Raw genomic sequence first — 18,217 nt, 5'->3', positions numbered from 1 at the left:
AAGCCTTGAGGTAAGTGGAGAAATGGGATACCGGGAGGAAGCATGAGCAGGAGAGTGCAAGAGGGGAGGACTCCTGTCTCAGACTGAGAAAGCGGGACAATCAGCGTGTTATCTAAAGTGCCTATACACAAAGGCAAGAAGCCTGGGAAACAAGCAGGGAGAACTGGAATTCCTGGCACAGTCAAGGAACTATGATGTCATTGGAATAACAGAGACTTGGTGGGATAACTCACATGACTGGAGTACTGTCATGGATGGATATAAACTGTTCAGGAAGGACAGGCAGGGCAGAAAAGGTGGGGGAGTTGCATTGTATGTAAGAGAGGTGTATGACTGCTCAGAGCTCCGGTATGAAACCTGAGAGTCTCTGGATTAAGTTTAGAAGTGTGAGCAACAAGGGTGATGTTGTGGTGGGAGTCTGCTATAGACCACCAGACCAGGGGGATGAGGTGGACGAGGCTTTCTTCCGGCAACTAGCAGAAGTTACTAGATTGCAGGCCCTGGTTCTCATGGGAGACTTTAATCACCCTGATATCTGCTGGGAGAGCAATACAGTGGTGCACAGACAATCCAGGAAGTTTTTGGAAAGTGTAGGGGACAATTTCCTGGTGCAAGTGCTGGAGGAACCAACTAGGGGCAGAGCTCTTCTAGACCTGCTGCTCACAAACCGGGAAGAATTAGTAGGGGAAGCAAAAGTGGATGGGAACCTGGGAGGCAGTGACCATGAGATGGTCGAGTTCAGGATCCTGACACAAGGAAGAAAGGAAAGCAGCAGAATATGGACACTGGACTTCAGAAAATCAGACTTTGACTCCCTCAGGGAACTGATGGGCAGGATCCCCTGGGAGAATAACGTGAGGGGAAAAGGAGTCCAGGAGAGCTGGCTGTATTTTAAAGAATCCTTATTGAGGTTGCAGGAAAAAAACATCCCAATGTGTAGAAAGAACAGTAAATATGGCAGGCGACCAGCTTGGCTTAACAGTGAAATCCTTGCTGACCTTAAACGCAAAAAAGAAGCTTACAAGAAGTGGAAGATTGGACAAATGACCAGGGAGGAGTATAAAAATATTGCTCAGGCATGCAGGAGTGAAATCAGGAAGGCCGAATCACACTTGGAGTTGCAGCTAGCAAGAGATGTTAAGAGTAACAAGAAGGGTTTCTTCAGGTATGTTAACAACAAGAAGAAAGTCAAGGAAAGTGTGGGCCCCTTACTGAATGAGGGAGGCAACCTAGTAACAGAGGATGTGGAAAAAGCTAATGTACTCAATGATTTTTTTGCCTCTGTCTTCACGAACAAGGTCAGCTCCCAGACTGCTGCACTAGGCAGCACAGTATGGGGAGAAGGTGACCAGCTCTCTGTGGAGAAAGAAGTGGTTTGGGACTATTTAGAAAAACTGGACGAGCACAAGTCCATGGGGCCGGATGCGTTGCATCCGAGGGTGCTAAAGGAGTTGGCGGATGTGATTGCAGAGCCATTGGCCATTATCTTTGAAAACTCATGGCGATTGGGGGAGGTCCCGGATGACTGGAAAAAGGCTAATGTAGTGCCCATCTTTAAAAAAGGGAAGGAGGAGGATCCGGGGATCTACAGGCCAGTCAGCCTCACTTCAGTCCCTGGAAAAATCATGGAGCAGCTCCTCAAGGAATCAATTCTGAAGCACTTAGAGGAGAGGAGAGTGATCAGGAACAGTCAGCATGGATTCACCAAGGGCAAGTCATGCCTGACTAACCTAATTGCCTTCTATGAGGAGATAACTGGGTCTGTGGATGAGGGGAAAGCAGTGGATGTGTTATTCCTTAACTTTAGCAAAGCTTTTGATAGTCTCCCACAGTATTCTTGCTAGCAAGTTAAAGAACTATGGGCTGGATGAATGGACTATAAGGTGGATAGAAAGCTGGCTAGATCGTCGGGCTCAATGGGTAGTGATCAATGTCTCCATGTCTAGTTGGCAACCGGTTTCAAGTGGAGTGCCCCAGGGGTCGGTCCTGGGGCCGGTTTTGTTCAATATCTTCATTAATGATCTGGAGGATGGCATGGACTGCACTCTCAGCAAGTTTACAGATGACACTAAACTGGGAGGAGTGGTAGATACGCTGGAGGGTAGGGACAGGATACAGAGGAACCTGGACAAATTAGAAGATTTGGCCAAAAAAAACCTGATGAGGTTCAACAAGGACAAGTGCAGAGTCCTTCACTTAGGACGGAAGAATCCCATGCACTGTTACAGACTAGGGACCGAATGGCTAGGAAGCAGTTCCGCAGAAAAGGACCTAGGGGTTACAGTGGACGAGAAGCTAGATATGAGTCAACAGTGTGCCCTTGTTGCCAAGAAGGCTAACGGCATTCTGGGCTGTATAAGTAGGGGCATTGCCAGCGGATCGAGGGACGTGATCGTTCCCCTCTATTCGACATTGGTGAGACCTCATCTGGAGTACTGTGTCCAGTTTTGGGCCCCACACTACAAGAAGGATGTGAAAAAATTGGAAAGAGTCCAGCGGAGGGCAACAAAAATGATTAGGGGGCTGGAGCACATGACTTATGAGGAGAGGCTGAGGGAACTGGGATTGTTTAGTCTGCAGAAGAGAAGAATGAGGGGGGATTTGATAGCTGCTTTCAACTACCTGAAAGGGGGTTCCAAAGAGGATGGATCTAGACTGTTCTCAGTGGTACCTGATGACAGAACAAGGAGTAATGGTCTCAAGTTGCAGTTGGGGAGGTTTAGGTTGGATATTAGGAAAAACTTTTTTACTAGGAGGGTGGTGAAGCACTGGAATGGGTTACCTAGGGAGGTGGTGGAATCTCCTTCCTTAGAGGTTTTTAAGGTCAGGCTTGATAAAGAAGGACCCCTGGCTGGGATGATTTAGTTGGGAATTGGTCCTGCTTTGAGCAGGGGGTTGGACTAGATGACCTCCTGAGGTCTCTTCCAACCCTGATATTCTATGATTCTATGACTCTGTGTCCATTACTGGCAATCTTATCACGCGACCGAAGCTTTTGGTGACCATGTGATTGTTGACCCTGTATAGCAGCATTTCTTGATAAATGTGTTGTGTAATTTGTTGGATTCTATCCTAATAATGCGTCTATCAAGAAAGCCACTAAAACCTAACTAGTCCTGATGGATTGCTGGATTCGGCTACAAATATGATCACCGCTTCACAATTTGCCAGAATAAATATAAAATTCCCAGACAAAAACTATGTTTAAGTAGAGTTAAAGGTAAGAGTAAATACCTGCAATTTAAGGTAAACTACAGGGACCTTGTAACTGTTCCAAAAATAAGCTTTATAACCCTAGGAAATTCACAGGTTAAACTTAAAAGAATTCCAAACATTTTAAGGGTATGTACATGCAGAGTTAGGATACTCAGACAACCACTGAGAACAATGAGAGATCTTTCTCAAAATGACCACCAACTGAGGGCAGCTGTGGTTTCAGTCCCATTGAAAACAATGAAAGATGGCTGCTATTTTGAAAGAAGGCAGTTCTTTGTGGAATTCTCAGTAGGAAACTATTGTATCCTTCAGCCTCTCCTGCAAGATAAACTTCAGCTATGAAGAATAATGAGAAAAAGTGATCATATGTCCTAAAACAAAATATTCAAATGTAAACAATGCATAAGATTAGAGTGAGTTTTAAGTATATCAGAAGTTTGAAGGTGTTGTGTTACTGAGATCACTGAGGGAAAGAAAAAATAAAAAAGTCTGAAACTGGTTGCTAAATTTCTTTATGAACCCATAGGAATTTCAATTCCTAAAGTAATGAACAGATTTACTTGTAAATTCTCAGAAATTCATTCTGTACTCAGACTCTTCAGAGTCAGTGCTGTAGTTTTAGTGAGGATACATTATATTTTTCATACATTCCCAAAAGAAGAGTTTTAATCTCTACTTCAGGTGCACAGCACAACACATCGTTAATTATGGATTTACTACTAATATCTCCATAATAGATTATAGGACAGCCAATAGCTCTGAATGCGGCTGATTCTATTCCAAGTCTGCTCTGAAATGCACTTTTTAGCATTTGTCACTCCCTGGAGGTTTCTTTTAGCAGATCAAAGAGGAGTTCCTTGAATCACCCTCTAGGGAGAGATTTTCTTTTTACATTAGTGATTTGAATAGCTTTTACTTTGATAAAGTTTCTTCACTCTCCCTCACCAGCTCTTCCTGGTATTTTTTCACCAGACTCTCTGTTTCAATAGCACATTCAACAAATACCTATGTTTTGTAGAACACTAAGTCGTAATGTGATTACAGATACCATAAGTTACCATCATTTAGTTTTATTTGTATGATTGGTTTGGCAAACTTTCTGCCTGAAGTGTGGAACATTCATTAGGTGCTTGTACTTGTAGTGGGTTATGGAAATTATTCTTATATCTTATTGCCTTAAGTTCTAAGCTCACAATGTGTAGCTCACTGTGTTAGGGGTTGTACAAACTCACCTTAGTAGATGGTCTCTAGGTTTACTTGGCCCTGCCTGAACATGGGGCGGGAGGGAAGAGGGGCCTGAACTAGTGATCTCTTGAGGTCCCTTCCAGCCTTACATTTCTATGAACCAGATGGTGCTTGATCTGCAAGGAAACTACACTCCTTTTCTATATGTCATGCTGCTGCTACTACTAAACAATTAGTAGGCACTGTGGATGAAAGCTCCATTAACTATTTGATTGAAATTGCACACAACTGGAGCCTCCTTTTCAAATAAACTTCCCACTTCAGAGAGTTCTGAATTAAGATTAGGAGGTGGCATAGTTTTCCCACTCAAATGCAGGGCAAAATGCCATAGAACACACTGCTCTATGAGAAAAACTATGGGTGTATCGACACTTCAATAAAAGATCTGCAGCAAAGCCACAGTTTGTCTGAGTCAGTTGACTTGGGTTCAGGGGTGTTATAAAACTGCAGTGTAGACAGTCAGGCTTGGGCTGGTACCCAGGCTCCATGAACCCCATGAGGAAGATAGGTCTCAGAGACAGGACTCCAGCCTGAGCCTGAATGTCTACACTGCTATCCTTAGCCCTGCAGCCCAAGCCCAAGCCAGCTTATCCAGGCACTGTCACGGTGTAGAAATATCTTGTGTTGATGAAAACTAAAGAAATCCATTGCCATGGAAAAATGCAAAATTTGCATTTTTACAGAGAATCTTTAATTTTTATATTTTGTAAAAAATAAAAACACATCCAGTATAACCCCGTACTTCCAATGCTCACACAGGAGTATGGGAAACTGACGCGTCAGCCCCGGGCAGCAGGGGTCCCACAGTCAGATTTCATTTTAGTTGCGGAAAAATGCAGACTTTTATGTTTTTTGATTGAAGACGTTTGAGGTTTTTTTATCATGGAAAACTAGGACCCCTGATGAGAACTCACAAATATTTTCTTGTCTTTGTCCTTTCAGCAGAAACACTGATTTATAAAGAACAGGCCACTGTCAATACAGAAATGTACACATTTCTGAGTTTATCTAAACCATTAGATAAACTGGTTTATTTTAAGCCATTTTTCTGTTCTATGCAGTAACATTGTATTTGTAAGCACCTACGAAGTAGACACAAATACATAGTAACAGAGGACATGATGTATTCTGTAGTATGTTATGTGTAAGTAAAGATGTCCGCATACCAGGACACCTCACTACAGCACTGTGCTAGTCTTTGTTCAGAAGGGGAGAGATACAGGGTGTTAATATTAGCCAGAATGTATTATAGTGAGATGGGGAGCTAACAGCCTATTGAGATCCCCAACCTGTACCGGGGTAGGAAAGAAGTTGAGGTCATAGGGTACAAAATGATATCACAATGCAGACAAAAAAATATCAAAAATCAGAACCCAGCTTGGAAGAGCATTGGAGTTTCAGTGGCAGGGAAGTGGACAAATTTTATGGCACACACTCTTGGGTGGAACAAGTGGATGAGAAAAGTCAATGCTTAAAAGAGGTTGTGGATAAAACCTCACCTTCTGACAAATACAGTGCACTGTTTGTTCAGAATAAAAACTGTTTGATTTTTTCCCTTACCTAGTGGAGATAGTATCATAAATTTTATATAAAAGAGCATGTGTTAAGTTATTCTTCAGCTGAGTGTAGAACAAAAAAAAGTGTGTGCCTGTGTATGAATGCGTTCATGTTAAAGCAAAGTTCATGACTACCATGTACGTGCACAAGGTCCCGCTTGTATTCACTTTCATCCACTCAGGAGGCAATCTGGCTTATCAGACAGCATCCTGAGCACAGAAGAGCAAGCGTGCCAGTCATACTTTGCAAAGATATCTCTGCCCTTTTTGGAGTGAAACAGCATTAAAGGCTATGATAGGAAACGTAAAATCTGCAAAACAGAGTCCAAGGTAGTGTCTTGAGGGAGTTATAAACAAATGGGGAACTCTGTGCTAGAACACAATGTCACCAAATCCAAGGCAGAGTCTTGCAAGTCCCAAGTTGTCAGAGTATGAAAATGGATTGGTTTTCTGGCGTGTTTGTTAACTTTTTCTCATTAGTCTTCAGTGGCAGCAGAGACCAGTTGATTTAATGCATTACACATTAAATTATCTCTTAGATGTGAGTAGCAATTTTTTCTCCTAGATCTCTCTTATTATGTACCAAAGGGATCCTCATGTTTGAGATGGAGAACACTGCTGGAGGTTCAAGGGTACAAGGTGCTGGGTTGACAGTTCTGAAGACTTAAGTTCTCCACTTATCCATAGAACAGGGAGAATACAGGGAGCAACAGCCCCTCACTTCCTTGCTAATACATAGGCTTGGCAGGATTCTATTTAAATCGAGAGCCGTCAGTAAACATCGATTTCAGCTCACACATTGAAATAGAAAAAAAATTCCATCAGTAACAGTAGGTGACTCGGTGCAACATCTTGTGCCTGCAGTGATTGGATGTCACCGACCTGCGGCAGCGCAGAGAATGCTCTTCAGCCCTGCGGTTATGGGAGGGAGGGAAGGACCAGTATTGTGACAATGGAGCTGCAGATGGCTCCTTGCACAGCCACAAGGCCAGTGACACTGGATTCCTATAGGCACAGGGTTGTGGAAGGCTGCAGTCTTGGCAGGGCAGAGCAGAGACCCTGAGCCAGGGCCATGAGGAGAACGCCAAACCCCGGCTGTGTGGGAGGCCATCCCACTGCTGAATGGCTCCTGCCTGGGGATGGAGCCGTTCAAGTGGGGAGGTCTCCTCAGTGACCGGAGGCTCATCTTCCTCGCAATCCTGGCCAGGGGTCTCTGCTCTGCCCCACCAGGACTGCAGCCTTCCCTACACCTTGCACCTGCTGGGATCAAGTGCCATCAGCCCTGCAGCAGCACTAGGGTGACCAGACAGCAAATGTGAAAAATCGGGACAAAAGGTGGGGGGCAATAGGAGCCTATATAAGAAAAAGCCCCAAATATCAGGACTGTCCCTATAAAATCGGGACATCTGGTCACCCTAAGCAGCACAGGGAGCCCTTTGCTGCTCTGCTGTCATGGCTCTGCTCATTTTCTCACCAGCCAAGAGTGTTGGAGCCCACCCTGGGCAGGAACTGGTCAGAAGTGGGGTGGCCTCCCCCCAAAGCTTGTTCTCCTCCTTGCAACCCTGGCCCAGGGTCTCTGCTCTGCTGGCCCAGAACTACAGTTTCCCCTGCACATTCTGCCCAGCTGTCTTCGGTCCTGCTGCCCCATAGGGAGCCCCTTGCAGTCCTGTTATCAGTGCTGGCAACCCCCTGTAGCCCTGCTGTCAGCGCTGCCCTACCCCTAATCCCAATTCTACCCTCTCAATTTCCCACAACTGTAAAAATAATTAAAAATCAGGGGGAAAAAATAAAAAAAATCAGTATCAATTGTCAACATTTGAAAAATAATAAAAACTGAGTTCTGCCAAGCCTATTAATATGCCTTAATCTTGACCCGGAGATATCACCTACAGAGGAGAAATTAGTTCAAGCTTCCATGCCAAATCCATGGTCTAGCTCATGAAATTGCCAGCCAAAGTGCCAAGGACGATGATGGCTTCTGTGATGGACTATAAAATCCACCCTTACCCAGACGTATAAAATTCACCTTTACGCAGGCCCATGAAAAGCAGTCAGCTGGCATCAAGTCAGCCGCCACTGATCAAGCTAGGTTTGAACCAATGTTAAAAGGCTCTGAATTCCATTTCTCTCTCTCTCTTTCTAGCCCTGGCTCTGCCACTGACCTACTATGTTACCTTGAATATGTCACGTCAGCTTTTTGTGCCTCCATTTCTTCTTCTGCAAAATAGGGATAAGGATACAGACCTTTCTTTGTAAAGTGCTTTGAGATCTATGGATGAAAAGCACTAGGTAAGAGCTGAGTGTTTTACGGATATTACTAATGATACTTCAGCTATCTATAGCCCCAGATAAACTATATTGTTTGTCTACACAAATCTCTCAAAATCCAGAACTTCACAATCGGGGGCAGGGTAATCCTACTGTATAACAGAGCTCCCTCTTCACTGGAAAAAAGGGCCCATTTCAAAGATGCACGTGTGTGAAATGTAGGGAACTTTTTGGTGAAATAGCCTCATTTTGTAATGCAAAGTTTCAGTCATCAAATCTCAAATAGTTTTGAATTTAATTTGAATTGAATCTAGCTTCTTGCTGCCTTTGCTCTATAGCAGGGGACAGATGGTACCAATAAAATAAGACGCACACCCATACCCTCCTTTCCCCTGTGAAAAATTCTTCTGATTTTGGAAGCTAGCTTTTTTTCTGAGATTCTGCAAGGTTTAAGGGTTTGTCATCATGATGGCTGGAAACTGTATGTGATTAAATATGCGACCCCATGACACTCACCCCAATCAACTCTTCTTCCCCCCCATCCTCTGCCCTCTTCCCCGTAGTACAGACGGCATTCCTCTTTTACCTTGACAGCTGAATCTGTGGTACAGGAGAGGTAAGGGGAAGATTCTGAAGTACTACTCTGTTTTTGAAAGAGATAGCTTTCCTCTTCCTAAAATGGCAGAATGTTCTCCTTTCCACATGAGGCTGACAGAATATAATCTCACAATCCTGCAATATGCCAGCCTGCATAAGGAGTAATTTTAACTCCATCCCTGACATTAGAATGGGGAGCAGCTAGGCTCTTCCTCAACAAGACTACATGAACTCATGCTGAGATAAACCCTTAATTTAAATCAGATTAGGTTGGATATGGTCCAAAGCAATGTGGGAATAACTACCAGTAAATGAAAATCTTAATCTGGAAACTAGTAACGTCCAGTTCCAATCACTGGCTCCCAAATGATTATGGATAATCAAAACAGGCTCTAAAGAATGTACTTTGTGAGAAGATAGATGAGGATTGCTTGGGAATATAGTTGCAAAATGAGCATGTGGGGGACAGCAAGTTGAAGAGGGGTTCCAGGGAGCATTTGGAGGCTGAGAATGAAGAATGAGATTAGACTAAGAAGAGACAGATGATGAAGCCTGTAAAATTAGTGGAGAATAAGACTACCAGACACCTTGCGTTATGTCAGGGACATTTTCCATGTTATAACCTTTATAAAACACAGAATGTTCCAGCTTGAAGGAAATAGGCAGCTGATTACCTCATGGCCACGTGGCTCCCCTGATACCAGACATCTCTGTGTTCCTGGGGAACTAGGGTGCAGTATCCAGCCAGACTCATGAAAGACACCCCCCCCCCAGCCTCTGCTTAAACCAAAACCCATCAGAAAAAGAAAACTTGCAGAGAGCAGTGAAGGGCGTTGGGAGACACACCTAGACCCCTCCTGATAAGGGTGACAAGATTAAGACATCTACATTAGCATACAGAATGGAGAGCAGAGACAACTCCCCTAGCCTCATCTGCATAAAAGATGGGACAGGAAGACATCTCAATTTACATACAGAACGGAGAACAGAAAACCACACTGAATTCTGGGACCAGAAAAAGCAGGGAAGCACTGCATCCTGGGAATCTCTGCTCTAGATGCTAATGAACCTACGCCTGCAAACACACCCAGCTCAGCAGTTATCAGATCAATTCTAGTAATGAATCCTTAATTGATATCCAAATACTGAAGCAACCTGGTTGCATTGTGAGCTCCCTGGAAGAAAACACCACCCATAGCCAAGAGTGATCAGCTCCTATTTTCTAGTCTAAAGAAAACCCTTGAGTCATCAGCTTACCTATAAACAAATCTAGTGTTCTCCCTTGAACCAGTGTAATTTCTCTACAAAAATCCCTACTCACCCTCTAGTCAGGGTTCTGATGCTTAGATCCACACTATGCATCAGTTCCACTGGAACTCCATCTCCTGTCTGATCGTGCTGGGGGCTCTGCCTGTCTCCAGCATTCAGAACCCTCAGCTACCACCATCATCTGGGAACCCTGACCAGTTCAAGCCTCATGGAGTGGGTGAGACCCCCCCTCTTTCTCTCTCTCTCTGTTTTCCTTTCTACCTGAGGTATTAACCTTTAATTTAATCATGTATGTTATGTTGGTTTAGTCCTCCTTGTGTAGTTATTACTATTATTCAATAAATAACTTCTATGGTTAAACTTCTCTCTCTCTTGCTGAACTTTACTTGTTTGTGTTTTTAGCTTCCCCCATTCACTCTACAGCAACGCTTCTTTTACCTAAGCTAAAGATCCCTGCAGCGCCCAAAATACTGTGGGGTTTGCTCATCGAGTAGGTTACTGCCAGTACAATTGTGTTGGGGAAGTGGGGATAGGGACGTGCTGAATTTGGGATGCATAAGGGTAACAGCTTGAAAGTGCTGCTTGACCCAGTCCATGGAGCCCAGGGGCATATAAGGAGAGACAGCTTGAAAGTGCTGCTTCCTCCAGCCCAGTGAGTCCAGAGACATATAAGGGGTCAGCTTGACAGTGCTGATTGACCCAGTCCGCTCAGACTTGCTCTGTTAATGTACGTGTGGGTGTGTGGATGTTCATCCGGTTCTGGGGTGGGAGTAACCCAGCCCTAGGGACCCTAGGTCCTGCAAGCTAGCTCCATTGGGAGGGGACTTGCAGAAGGGAGAAGTAGAGCTCCATATGTAAACACAAGTGACACAAGCAGTACATTGACAGGATTACAGAACACCCTTCCCCAGAGGAGTAACCCGAATAAATGAGCATACCCCAAAGTAATGGGCAAATCTGGTAACACCCCCATGGTCAAGGGAGAAGCTCAGATGCTACTCTCCTGTATTACTCTTAAGCATGGTCACCATATTTTCTGTGAAATAGTTAATTTGAAAAGACATCTTTCAGGTGTGGCAAAAAACAGTATCTTACAATCAGATAGATTTTATGCTGATGATGTGATGATTTAACTTAGTGCTCCCTTGGTTTAATGTACTGGCACTTGGATGACTTTTAGGAACAGAGTTCTACTGAAAATTACCAAGATTGGCCTCTCCTCACATGTAGTCTAGTTAAGCTTTTATTAAAAACACAGTTGTCTGTCCTATGAAATCTCATCACTATTGTTCCAAACACAACAAAATTAATTATGTCACTTTGTGATAAGAGCTCTAGAGCTTTACAATACCAGGGTGTGTTTCACTGAATGGTATTTGCTTCCTGCAGGAAATACACTTCCCAGCTGCAGAGATGTCTGCAGGACTATATGTTCTGTACAGATGCAGACATCCCCATATAAACCCTTATCTAAAGCCCATTGAAATCATTGGAGATTCCCGCTAACTTCAGTGGTCTTTGGCTCAGGCCCATAATATCCAAGCCCCTCATTTGTTGTAGGTTATTGTTTCAGTAATACATAAACTTTGCTGTTTGCAAAGTGTTAAAAACTTCTTTTACTAAACAAATAAGTTGTGTCAAACTAAACTACATAGATCATCCTGCATCTTCTCATGAAAGAAAATGATCTGTGACCACTTAATGTACAATGCAAACTGAAAAGCATTTCATAGCACAGAGTACACTTAATTCAGAATAAAAAACATTTCGGGGAATAAAATACATGTCAGAATCACACAGGCATGAGACAAATATTGTTTTCAGGCTGGGTCTGAGATCTGTACCAGTTTAAGTGATCTTGGCCCTTCAGGAGTCTTTATAGTAAATTGGTCCCTCATCCTCTGCTAAACTGTGACTTTAAGAACTTGAATCAATAATTAAGTCTATCATCCCAATGGTATCTGGAAAAGAGGCTTAATTTTCTGCAAGGGGAATGGAAACACTGCTGACTTCCTAGCAGGGTAACAAATCAATGACGCAGCAATGGGCAGCTGAAAGCAGATTAAAAACAATCTCTTAATCCTTAATATATGCACAAATTGAAGTGGAATCATTGTGACCTGAGTAGTTTCCATATTCTAGAGAGTTTATGCTCATTTTATGTATGCAGCTTTGAATGATTAGAGAACAAACTTTAGCTATGTTCATCAATAAAAAACGACCCCAGGCTACAAAATTCAGATCCAAAATGTAAACCTCATTAGCTCATGGTGTACAGACCTAGGATTTTGGTTCTGTAATATATATAAGGAATGGTAAATTATTACGAACTATATATGTATGTGTATGTTTGCTTATCTTCTAATACCCATATTTAAAGGTTCTGATTTGATTGTTATTAGGGTTTACCAAAACATTCTATCAGCTATACATCCACCCGTAGACCTTATAGACAAAATTACAGGCACTCCCATTGTTCATCACTTGCACTGAACCTTATTAAGCTGTACTGAACAATCTAAGGTGGACTTTTGCAAGAAAAATGTATCTGCTTTGAGCACCTGAAACATTTTATTATTTGTAAATGAAAGCTTGGACTTAAATTATTGGAGAAATAATTCTTAAACTGGAGGTATGTGTAGCACTCTGTACCTTAAAGCAGCAGCCTGGAACCCCATATTCACCACTGTCACATAATGATATGTTTTGTACAAAGTATGCCTTATGAGGTATCATTTTAAAATTCTTGATTTGTTAAACTTTAATATCCTGTTGGATTGTATGTGCTATCATTGTATGTGAAGTCATGAAGTTTGCGCTGTGTGTGTTACTGAAATGTTTGAGGTTGGGAACACCCACAACCAGCCTTTTAGGTACAACAATGGAGTAGCCAGATGTGCTCATGGTCCATTAAAGGGAATCCACACTCCTAACAACCATCCCAGAAGGTTTCTCAGAGAGATCATATAGACTATGGAGGATGCTTGATCAATGGGAATGGTTCTCCATGTTACAAGCATAGATCTTTCCAGCAAGCTGGAAGAAACTATCAAGAGAAGTGACATTATGACTTGGCCTCACACTCCCCACAACTCAACACCTGGAAACATGTCTGGAGGACAAATATTTTGAACAGGGAAGGGTGGTCCTGGGCTGGAGGAGAGTTCGAGCCTGAGTACTGAAGATCTGTGACCTGTTTATACTATCAGGGTGAGACACTGCTCGATTCAAATCCTGTTTAGTTTACAGAACTCAGATAGCAAATTTACTTTTATTTCTTAGGTAACCAACCTTGATCTCTATACTTATTACTTATAATCACTTGAAATCTCTCTTTCTGTAGTTTATACATTTGTTTTATATTTTACCTAAAACAGTGTGTTTTGGTTGAAGTGCATGGGAAATCTCAGCTCAAGATACAAGATAGTTTGTGTCCTCTCCAATTCGAGGAAGGGTCAGGCTGGGTAATGAACTTAAACTGGTCAGACTTCTGTCCAGGGCAAGGTAGTACAGTTCTGGGATTCAAGGCTGGGGAGCTGGGGGGAATTGGCTGGAGCCTTCTATTGTTGGTTCATGAGTGGTTAGGAGAAGCATTCGTGCAACTCAGTTGGGTATGTCCCTGCCTGTGGATGTCTGCGTAAGTGCAGTACCTGCCAGAGGCTTGTAGCTTGCCAACAGCATCACAGTTTAAGAGGGAGCCCAGGTTGGTTGGACAGAGGACTCAGCGGTCCCACAGTCCAGGTTGCAACCTGGGAAAACCCCTCACACTATGTCAATGGCCAGAACCTGAAATCTAATACTCCTGGGGATTTTTGGATACGTTTAGATTGGAAACCCTGGATCTGAGCCTAGCCTTACAGTTTTGGTTCTTGGTCAAATCCAAAATGAGAAGGGGTCTGGTTTCTAGTGAGATATACAGCCAATCTCATAAGAATTCAACACAATGTGTTGCCAGTCTTGCAAAACCAGCTCATTTCATGGAGATGTCTAGTATCTCCCTCCTCTGACCCTGACAAGCACAACTCTTTACTTCAAACCACATATTCTCACAACCATCATCTTATTTAAATTAATTATCCTAAGAAAGTGAAAAAAACATAATGCTCCCAAACTTCTGAAGTGGAAAATAGAACAGGCAGCTGCACTCTGAGTGTAGAAAACCGTCCTACCAAAGAGAAGCATCTCAGACGTGCTCTCCAAAGCCTGGGAAATTTTACAAGACAACCCTCTTGAATGATCACTACGTGAAACAGGCTCCCCAGACTTTTTGGTCCACTTGTTCTGCACTTGGTACTCACCACTGTCCTCCACTACAAGTTTCACTCTGCATAAACTACTATCATAATTTTCAGTGCCAAACATTTTCCTTTGGTTTTGCTTACTTCTTTATCAACTATCACCTCACACAATGGGAGAGGCATCATTACATGCTAAAAGGACAGTTCAAATATCTCATGAAATAATTTTAGTTTTTGTTTTGTTTTGAGGCTGACTGTCCCTCAAACATCCCCAATTTGCTCCGTAAACACACAGCATGAGTGAATTTGTTAGTGTCATTGTCCCTCACCTGTTAATGTGTCTCTCTTGAGGCTTATTTAAAGCATACATGTTTTATTAAAAAGAGATTTATTCAAAATGAGAGCAAAATCCCAAGAGAAGAGCTTGATACTTTGACACCCTTAAATCTGAACTCAAACCCTAGCCCCAAATCTTCAACGTTTCATGCATGTCTATCATCTTAGTACATTCTCTAAGCCACAAATTCTAGCCTAAATGTAATCCAGATCTGATCACTGCTTCTCTGACCCATCTCTAACAGAGTTTATTGACCAGCAATACAGTTGATTTATAACCAAGCATGTACAAGAGACAGTTATAGGTTTCAAAAAGAAAGGGCCTTACCTTGAGAAACAAGGCCCCCTTGGAAGCCAAGGAGTCCGTTCCTTTTCCATTGGGGTAACAGTGATAGGCAGCATCCATAATCGGGTAGCGGCTGGCAAAAAGCAGGCCACTGTTAACAAACTTAAAGCTACAGCAGCCATGGCAGCCATAGACCCCAACATCATATAGAACGTATTCAAAATAGTGATGGAGCTGCTGTTTCAACTTCTCTGCTGCTCTTTTGTCAAACACTTCCTGCAAGCACAGGAAGTCCAAGTTGGCAGGAAAGAAAGCAGAGATCTCATGGTCAAAGATTTCATCCATATGCTTCTTTTTCCTCACAGAGGTCTTCTTCATGACCGAGGCTTTGTAAAGGAGCTTGTTGTTGATGTTACTTTGGTCCACTGTGCCATCTCCAATGCGAACCTTAACCAGGGACTCTCGCGAGGCAGTGTAGCTGTCTAAACTCCCAGAATCTCCTTCTTTCTGTTTATGGTTGGGTATTTGACCCTTTGGACTCTCTCTTTCACCTTCCAAGGAGTGTTCTGCTGGGCTACTGATATTAGCCTGGCCACTAATGGCATCCACTTCTGGGTCTGAAATGTGGCCATTATCCTCCCCACTTATGCGCACGATACATGTGTTGTTGTCCTCTCCTTCATTTAGTTCCCCTCCAGCTTTAGCATCTCTGCTATCCTCACTGTTATTTGAACCAGAATTGTCTCCCTTGTACTCCATAGATGATGTCCTTTTGATGCCTACATTGACAGCACGATTAGTGCTATCTCCAACTTGGGGAGAGACCAAGCTGCTGAAACTGGCTGCACTGATGGATGTGTTAGTGGGGGAATCTATATATATTTTTATCTGTGGTCTGCTTGCCCCATTTCTGATTCTCCGCCCAATTTCTCTAGCCCGTGCCTGTGTGTTGAAAACATTGTTAAATCTTGCCAGAGAGTCTGGTAGCAGACAAACATTGGCACTACCAAAGCAGAAGCTTTTCCCATTGCCTGTAGCTTTCCATTCAGTAAGTAGTGTAGCGCCATTGGCCTGGCTCTTGTCTCCTAGCCTGGAGTAGATATATGGCCTTCTAGCTGACTGGAGAGGTGACCATAACAAGAAGCCAATCAGGGCAAAAGGAAGAGATGCCACCAGCAGTGCCAAGTAGATGGGAGTGGTAATAATGATGCAGAGTGCTTGAAAGTAGCACGGATCATCTGCCCTTTGTCGTTTCTCATAGGTGGTAGGAACAAAGGAGGCCACAAGCCTGTCTGCAAACCAATAACATGGGAAAATCAGGCCCCAGGAAAAGGAATGCAGAACTGATAGAAAGCTGTTGGGAAATGGGGAAGTGTATAAAACCATTGCAACTCAGTTATGACAACACTTCAGGGACTACTACATGATGTCACTGTCAACCGTCCATCAGAACACTGGGGTGGAGGTCAGGGAAAAATCGTCCAGCCAACAGTTTGGGTTTCCAAGTGTAGTAAACACTTATCACCTTAAGAGCACCATTTCACTTTGTCAAGTAAGAGGGAAACAAGGCCACTGTCTCTCTGTCTTTTTGGCACCTATATTCTTCAGAGGAGGTCATTGCTCATTGCAAGGTACCATAATGAATCTCAGATGCGGCAGATGAAAAACCTGTAGAGACAAAAAAGTAAAAATATACTTAATTTTTACTCAAGGTTTGAAGCATGTTTTTCCCACACTCATACCAATTTTTCTTCTAAGTCAATGGTTATTTTCCTTTTGGTTGTTGTCATTTCATTTTACATGGCAATGTGACTGTCTGCTAAACATTGGGTGATATCTTCTTTCAGCTATTGGATGTAAATCTGCAGTAACTCTATTCACTTGTACCTCTGAATCTGGCCCATTCAATGCAAATGACCTTAAGGTTGCCATGAAAATTATAACACTGAATTCTCTGTTCTTGCAAATTTAAAGTCTTAACCTGAGTACTACATTAGCAGTTTTTTTGAATTTTATAATCTCTCTCTCTTTAAAGGCTGCACTGTTATTTAAATCAAATATATCTACATCTCATCAAATTCTATTTGCCAGTTATTTGTAGGTAGTTCTAAAACAGTATTATATTTAGCATCTTATCACTTAAGTTAATCAGTCTTGGAGTGACATAAAAGTCCTTGGATGAACAAGAAAAGATTTATGTGATGTGGGTTTGAAGGCAAAGGCACATTGTGATAAAGGGCTGAGAACAATTTGATGCTTGTTTACCAAAACAAAAAAGTCTTAGCTATGCTGGTCTCTAAAATTTGCATTAGGGTAGCAACAATTATGGCAACTCCACTCTGCTTAAACCTAGAAACAGGGGAGTTAACCAACAGGTGGACAGCAGTGAAGACAGGAAAAGGTAGGTAATCAGTATAGCCATGATAAAGGAGCATGAAATAAGAGAGTAAGTGTGAATAAAAGGATTTTATATTCTTCACCTTAGGCTAAATAAATTTAAATCAGTGTCAGTTTAAAATTGATGAGAAATTCTTCCCTAGTTCTAGGTTTTCTTTCCATTGTGATAAAGCCTTCACATCACATTTCTACAATTGAAGACTTGAAACCAATGATCATTAAGATGAACTGGAATTTTCTTTCCACACAAAACTATCATTGGCAATGAGCCTGTTTTGTTCTGGAAAGTGCAAACAAAAATCTACATTACCCAGTCATTAGGCTGATTTTTTTTTCTATATGACAATGCCTTGTAAAATCTGACCACCACATTAAAGAGGAAATTTAAGTTCCGCCCAAAAATTACATTTCAGCCCCACTCCTTCTTCCATGCAGGTAAAAGGCTGAACTTCCATTGACTTCAGTGATAGTACAGGAGGATCTGAACCTTTACTAAGGATGTGGAACATTCCCTATTATTTTAATTAAAAAATGGATGTCTAGAGTGCTTGGTTTGGAGGATGCGTTAAGATTCAAATTTTGCAAATCTTTGTCTGATCCTTCTCTGGAGCAAAGAGCTTAGAAGTCTATGCATCAGATCTGAATCTGTTTCTAGATTCCTTGGGATCACAGGTTAAAGTTTCAGCATCAGCTCAGTTGTTCAACCTTTTAAGGAAGATGAACTGAGTTTTTGGACAGTTTTTACTGTGTGGAGGTCAGATGGATGAGACTTCAAGTCAATCCCTATTCAGAAATGCAATTAAGCACAT

At 42.5% G+C, this 18,217-nt stretch overlaps 1 protein-coding gene across 2 annotated transcripts in view; it reads right to left on the bottom strand.

Moving 5' to 3' along the window:
* SMPD3 (sphingomyelin phosphodiesterase 3) overlaps window positions 1-18,217 on the bottom strand; it is a 240,130-nt gene that overhangs the window by 50,228 nt on the left and 171,685 nt on the right. For both annotated transcript variants that reach the window (XM_054049328.1, XM_054049329.1), the window contains exon 3: window positions 15,054-16,679. In XM_054049328.1, coding sequence (XP_053905303.1) covers window positions 15,054-16,397 — 1,344 coding nt within the window. In that variant the 5' untranslated portion in view covers window positions 16,398-16,679. The remainder of the gene's footprint in view (window positions 1-15,053; window positions 16,680-18,217) is intronic.

The sequence above is a fragment of the Malaclemys terrapin genome, chromosome 14 (assembly GCF_027887155.1).
Source record: "Malaclemys terrapin pileata isolate rMalTer1 chromosome 14, rMalTer1.hap1, whole genome shotgun sequence".
NCBI classification, from domain to species: Eukaryota; Metazoa; Chordata; order Testudines; family Emydidae; genus Malaclemys; species Malaclemys terrapin.
The sequence above is the reverse complement of the archived record's forward strand: the minus strand, read 5'-3'. Positions and strand labels throughout refer to the sequence as shown.